This window comes from Sinocyclocheilus anshuiensis, unplaced genomic scaffold, assembly GCF_001515605.1.
Source record: "Sinocyclocheilus anshuiensis isolate Anshui unplaced genomic scaffold, SAMN03320099.WGS_v1.1 scaffold175, whole genome shotgun sequence".
NCBI lineage: Eukaryota > Metazoa > Chordata > Actinopteri > Cypriniformes > Cyprinidae > Sinocyclocheilus > Sinocyclocheilus anshuiensis.
In genome coordinates, this window is record NW_015548208.1 from 1,422,278 (window position 1) to 1,429,813 (window position 7,536).

Consider the following 7,536-nt stretch of genomic DNA (forward strand, 5'->3'; position numbering starts at 1 on the left):
CTCATTTGTTTGTTTTAAAGCTGTGGATAGTTTGTATTATTATTATTATTATTAATATAATTGTTGTTATTATTATTATTGTTGTTCGTCTCATCATCACTGTGCGGAATTGTTCATCAGCTCCACCCAGTTTTATGTCAAACAGAACTCACCATGTTACATCTAAGGTCAGAAACAGACTCTACGCAAGTACTCAGATGCAGATGTGAGCGCTTAGCCGACATGATGTAAGCAATTTAACACAATTTGGGTGTTAATAAATGCATATCGCTAAAGAATAGAACAGTCCACCTAACAAAAAGAAAATATATTTGCAGCCACTTAGTTCACAAAACATCTTATGCATAAATTTTAAAAAATAATAAATAAAATACTAGTAATGAATTTTATGTTTTGATTTTTTGATTGTACTCTAATGATTACTTGTTTATTTATGCTTGTTGACAATAATTATTTAAATAATTATTGCTTCAGTTGCCTGACACCTGACAGTAAATAAAAATAATGAATATCAGAAAACAATATGAGTTGATCACTACTTAGTACTCCATTCAGGTAGCGGAATGATTGATTATTGTTTTATTTCTGCTTTTGACAATAATTGAATATTTAAGTAAATATTGCATCAGTTATCAGACACATAATACAAATAATGAATATCAAATATGCTATAAATAAAATGAATTATGAATACTTTTATTGTAGTCTAATGATTAATACTGCTTTTTGACAATAATAAGTATTGGTTAAGTTATCAGACACTTAATAAAAATAATTAGTAGTTGATCTCTATAGAATTCATTTCAAGTAAATGATAAAAAAAACATGCAAAATAACTTTGCAGGAATATAGTGCTATATGCCAAACATTAAAATATTTATATACTGTATAAATACGTTAAATGTTGGTTTAGTTACCAGATACTTAATAAAAATAATATCAGAAAACAATCTGAGTTGGTCTGAATTGTAACTGAATGGAGTCATGTCCACTAATTTTGCTCAGTTCTCTTCAAACTTCACCGTAACTGTAGTTGACCGTAGAAGAAGATGATATACGCTAATGTCCATTTGCGATATTGCCATCGCATTGCATTCTGACACATTTCTGAATGTAAAAAAATGGATGAAATGAAGCTCGTGTTGCTGGAAGAGTTTGTGTTGAACTTGTGTAGAGTCTGTTTGGGATCTAATACTTTTAAATTGATCTACAATATAGAATCCAAATGTAGTCCATTCACGAATTGTGTGAATAGGTCAACAAATGCCCAATAAGTCCCCAGCCTGCTGTTTCTTTCCCGCTCCATTGTCGCTCCCGAAGCCGAGGTGAACAAAGCGAAGCCTCTGCTGGCGGCGATATGCTCTTAAGAGCTTCAACAGACTTTTGACTCTTTACATTTCCAGGTTTACGAGACTTCGCCCGGTCACTGCCTTTAACGGTCGTTCTCTCCGCTAGATTTACAGCTAAAACATGGTCTCTGCGAATTAAAGCTTTCCAATTGATGCTCTCACGTCACGGTTTGATGGTTGGCTGGATGGAAGATGGGAGAATCATGGACCTGATTTTTTTGTGTAAATAGATTGTAAATGACTGTGGCGGTTAATGGTGGTTTGATCGCTTCACACACTCGACACGGTTCTCAACTTCCACAATTGTGAAATGAGCAAAACCTTTTGAAATGCAGCTTCATTTTTTCCTTTTTGTTCCTTTTCGACATTTCTTTGGAAAATATAACACTTTGTTGTGAAGAAACTGCTTATTTCTTTACCACGTGTACTGTGTTTATTTCTTTGCAGTGGTGTTTTCAGTGTGTGCGTCATCCTGCAGAGTTTCAAATCACCTAAAATTATGGTACCATAGTATTGTTGTTACAGTGATATAACATGGACTTCACATGCTCCTAAGTACATGTACTGTATTTAATGCAGCTGTCCAATTAGCATACCACCTGGTCCAAAATAGTACTTTTTCGTCTTATAGAGACCATTACAACCGCAGCCATATGTACAGTCAAGCAACATTCCAGTTTCCTTAAGAAAGTGTTCAAATCTAGTTTGTATATTTTTTTTATTCTTTTCTGAACAGTTTCAGTAGAGACAAAGATGGATTTGCTATTGAAGGACTCAGAACTATTGTTTTAAGGCCAACACGAAATCAAAATTGTCTCAAATAATACTGTGAACGATTGATCAACGCACATGGTCATCATAATCCAATAGTCAAATGAATTTCCTTCTTATTTTTCAGCCAGCTGTCAAACAGATACACTTATGATCACGCAATCAAGAGTCAAGATTTGTATTTGTCACATACACAGTAAACCTGGCCAGCTACTTTGACTGGGCATTAAGTATAAATAAATAGTAAGCAAAAATTGAAAAAATAAGATAAGAAAAATAATGAAAAGATCATAATAATAGCAAAATACAGTAGCAATAAGGTAACAAGTCAACTGTGTTATTTTAGTATTATAGATAGCCTACTATTATAGTTTTATAATATTTATTTTATAATATAGTTGAATTACTTTTATTTTTATATTTTCTGTTTTCATTTTAATTTTAGTTAAAGTTTTAGTAATTTTGTTGTGTTTTTGTCATTCTTATTATTTTTTTATTTTTAATATGTCTATAGTTTTCATTATTATTATTTTTTTTTTTACAGTTTTAGTCTCAGTTATTTTAGTACATCAATATAATGAAAATAAGAAATGTTGCCTTGGCAACCAACTGCAATAACATACATTTTTATTTTAGTTTAGTTTACGTTTATTATTATATTATTATTAAAAAAGTTTTATGTTTTTTTTTTTTTTGTAGTTATAATAACCCTGTGAGTCAAGTCACATTTATTTAGGTTTTGTTCTCATTCAAATGCATCAGTGCAGTTAAATCGATAATATTACTAAATATTAATTGTCGATAGTGAGTAACGAGTGGTCAAATGTACAGAGATATGCAGAGTACGAGGAAATAACCTAGCTAATAATAATAATAATAATAAAACAATTTTAAAATGTTTTTTTTCTTGGTTATGCGAACATTTAGAGAACATTCCATTTTAACATTTTGCAAACATTATGGGAACGTTACTTTTGGATGTTCTACAAGTAACATTTAAAAACTTTAAGACAAACGTATAACTGAAGTGTTACAAATAAATAAATAACATTACTTGAACGATGTATAAAAGTTTTTGTGCTAACATTTTGAGAACCTTTTAAAAGATCCAACAAACACGGAACACGTTTTTGTTTTTTGTTTTTTTGCAGTGAGAGGCGCCTTTTTTAAATTGTTTTCTATTGTTTATGCGCCCCTGACGCCTCACGTTTTTAAACTTGAAAAATGCGTTCTGTGTGATCTGGGCCTAAGAAGGTTTTGCTCCCATTAAGTTCTGAAAACGTTATTTCTGAATGTTCTCTGAACTTTCAAAACATCCAGATTTTTTAACATTTTAAAAAACGTTGTTGCTTAGTTATGCAAACATTAAAGCTAGCATTCCGTTTTATCACTTTGCAAACATCATGAGAAAGTTACTATTGAATGTTCCTTTAAACAAGTAGTAACATTTAAAAACGTTAGACAAGCGTATAAATAATAGCTTAAAAACGTTATAACTTTGACCAGATAACTATTGGTCTATCTATTGGTCTAATGAGCATGTGCCAGTGTTAAACGCCCTGTCTTTCATGCTCATGTGTCTGTGTATACTATTCTCGACCCAGGAAGAATTTACACAGAGACGAGCCTCGACCTGCCCACAGCCTGCAGATACGACAGATAAACTGCTCTCTCTCGCTCGCTCGCATTTACAATGTTCCTTCCCCTCAATTTGTACTTCCCTCTTTCTGGCCAGAATTAAACACAGACCCGCAGGAGACACAGAGGCTAAATAAAAGGCAGACCTGTCCCAGGACACTGTCAGCCGGGCCTCGGCTATAATTGTGGTCTAGGAGTCGGGCCAAGGCCTATAAAATCAAATCGCCTTTATAAAAAGAGCAGGGGGTGTATGAGCAGCATGACAGAAACACCCACAAACACACACCGCTGGCTGTCTGTCTGTCTGTGAGAGAAATACTCTGTGAAATTGAGTATTTCTAGTAACCAGAGCCTGTCTGGTGCTTTTGTGCTTCAATTCTACTTGATTATTTTGGAAAGATATTCCACCGTACAAAAACAGAAAATATAATTGCAACCATCTAGATCGCAAAACAACTTTGCATACATACTAATATGGTACAGTATATGCCGTGAATTTTTGAAAATAATTAAATATTTAAATAATATTAAAATATAAACAAAAACTTTAAATAATATCAGAAAACAATATCAGTTGCAAATATCTTTGCATAAATATAAATCTATATACCATTCAGAACAATAAGTTAATAATAAAACATAATGCATTTTGTTTTTATGTTTTTTATTGCTATCTTATGATTACTTGCTAAAGTTTTAAAGTTCTTTTTTTTTTTTTACAATCATTTAATATTTAACTAATCAGACTATAAGTTTTGCAAAACACAGTAAAACTAAGTTTACATAAAAAGCACAAAGAAATAAGGAATTTGCATATAAGAACAATTTTAGGTGTTAAATGTATTAAATTAAAATAAAATAATAAATATTAACTATGTCAGTTGAAGCAATAAATAAATAAATAAATAAATATGAACATTCTGTTTTTGCAGTGGTGTCCCTTTACTTTTCAGAAAAAACAAATCTTAACATTTTTGCATATGCATATTTGGGGGTTGAAAACTATTTGTGCACAGTTAAAAGTTACATTTTTATTATAAATACATATGTATTTGGCATTATAAAAAAATCTGCATGTTCCCATCATTCATCAAAGAGGCAGGCATCCTGTTATGCTATTGCAAACATAACATTTTAACACAAATACAGTGTTTATGTTGTGAATACAAAGAAAAAAAACTATTCAATTTTAAAGGGGTCCTATTACGCTCTTTTACAAAGTCTTGATTTTGTTTTGGGGGTGTACTAGAACCGGCTCTCATACTAGGTTGTTCGATAAACGCATTATTTTTCACATATTTTACATTATTACAACACCTCTCTCCTCAGTCTGGCATGAACGGCTTGAATAGTTCCTGTATCAAATGAAGGCCCGCCTTCTGAAATACGAAATGTGCTGTGATTGGTTAGCTGGGCCAGTGTGTGTTGTGATTGGCAGCACTCGGCACCTGGTCGGGAAATGTCATGCCCCTTACCATAGCTGCCTGCGAGCTTCAGTGTAAATATTGCATCAAAATCAAATCAATTTGAGCGCGATTTAAACCCGGATGATTGTAACCACTCTAAGTTCGTCTGCCTTGGGAAAGCTAGCATCTCTCCGACATAGTGATAACACTCGTTGTCTTCTCTAGTGCAGCTCAACCAGGTCTCGTCCCATTCGTCGATATTTGTGATATCACAAATCCCGGAAAATATGCTTTGTAGTCCAAACGAGTCGTTCGTTGTAGTTTTTGAAAAGTGATTTCTGTTAAATATAAAATATCTCCTTTTGAAGTGGACTTTGAGCTTTGTAACTTTGCAGATCTTTTTTATACTCAAACAGCAACATTACAGACTAACTAAAGTTGAAAAAGTGAAAAAGCATAATAGGACCCCTTTAAGAAAAACTGTGGTAGTACCATGGTACAGTGTTGAAATCAGACGGCAGAAGTTGCTATTTCATGAGCAACAAATAAATCATCATCTAGTAAACAAGCTATTAAATTAATATGGAGCAGCTCGGAAATGTTTGCATTCATATTGAGATCTCTGACTTTTGATCGCAGACTTTGGCATCTTGATCAAATCTGAGCAGAGTTTGAGACATTATTGAGATCTGAACTCTAGAGGAGATTACTGGGCTCATTCACCTCAAATAAAGAGGCTTTTTTACTTTTGGCAAAGCTGATTTTGTTTTCATGAAAATAGATTCTTTAAAACTCAAGTCTAATCTCTATATTATTATAAAAATGCCCAAATTTAGATGAGGGTCAGGCGGTCATTCATCACGCGTGTCATCATTCCTGACCAGCAGCAGGATCGATCTGAAGAGCCAGAACCTCTGACAACTCATCCATACCCACAATATTCAGCTCCTGACACTTCACATCGTCATTAATCACTAATGCAAATTATGAATAGCGGCAATTAAACGTGACATGAAGCAACATTGTCCCATTAATCTAGATGCTGGCATATTGACCTACACAAGCTTTTTGGACATTGGACGTTTAAAACTAATTCTAGTGTGTATATATATACACATACACACACACACACACACACACACACATACACATAGAGTACTTTTGGACTATTTATTTGTTAGACAATTGCAATGGTTTACAATAAAGGCAACATTACACACACACACATACACATAGAGTACTTTTGGACTATTTATTTGTTAGACAATTGCAATGGTTTACAATAAAGGCAACATTTTACTTTTTTTTCTTTCTTTTTTTTTTTTTTTTTACAATAGAGTCTTTACATTTGTCGGGTGTTTTAGCACAACGTCAACGCGCTTATTTGCGTCATCACGCAACGGGCTGACGTAATTCCGCTCCGCGCGAAATTTTGAGTGTTGCGTTGCGTTGCGTTGCGTTCCGAACAAAACAAGTCAATAATCTACCAGTGTTCCCGCTTCACGCAACAATAATCGCCTGAAACGCTCACAATGTCGGAGTTGGGCTGCTACTCTCCCAGCTTTAAAAAACCATCCGATGTTCTCCGGATGAGACGGAAGCGCGCGCGGAGCGAAGGACCCGGCCGGAGAACGTCGAGTCCGGTGGTGTCGCTGGACGGAGTCCGTCCGTTCTCACCGGGGCCGCTGTTGAACGCACCGGGCCGGGCGAGCGGCGGCGTGAAGCGCAGAAATCCGTTCGTGAACATCGAGAACACGTACAACAGTCCCAAGAAAAGAGCTTTATCACATACCGACGGACACCGCGGCGCTCTGGACGGTAAAAAGGCGGCAGCAGCAGCTGCGGTTTTGGACGCGAAATTTAGAGAACTTCCGAACGCTGGAGCGTCAATGAGAGAGGAGCTGTTCAATACTGACCAACAAAAACAACACCACATACAGGTACATTACAGTCAACTGTTCACCATCATCCATTTCACACACACACACACAGAGATATATATATATATATATATGATTTCATATAATTGTTTTATTTGCACTGTTTTATTTTTATAAATATTTAGTAGCTTAAATAGATTTTTGTTAAATGTATATATTATAGTTTTATTATCATTAATGTTTTTATGATTTTTATTTATAAAATATTTAATATTCAAGTATTTTGTTTACAGTTTTATATAGTTTTAGAGTGTAAAAGTTAATTAGTTTTCGTATTTGTAGTTTTTAGTTATTTATAGTTTTGCTTTTGTATTATTTTTTTATGAAATATTTTTCTAAAGCTATTTTTAATTTTTATAATATAAAATAATATTTGTGTTTTTCTGTTAAAGTATTGTTTTGTGAAAATATTGGGCTCATAGGGCTCATAGG

The 7,536-nt window shown here is 33.8% G+C and overlaps 1 protein-coding gene across 1 annotated transcript in view; it reads left to right on the forward strand.

Moving 5' to 3' along the window:
* Nucleotides 1-6,557: 6,557 nt before the first annotated feature.
* The window catches only part of LOC107653672 (protein downstream neighbor of son homolog), a 17,324-nt gene continuing 16,345 nt past the window's right edge, over nt 6,558-7,536 (forward strand). The window contains exon 1 of the mRNA XM_016440451.1: nt 6,558-7,104. Within this exon, the coding sequence (XP_016295937.1) occupies nt 6,697-7,104 (408 nt within the window). The 5' untranslated portion in view covers nt 6,558-6,696. The remainder of the gene's footprint in view (nt 7,105-7,536) is intronic.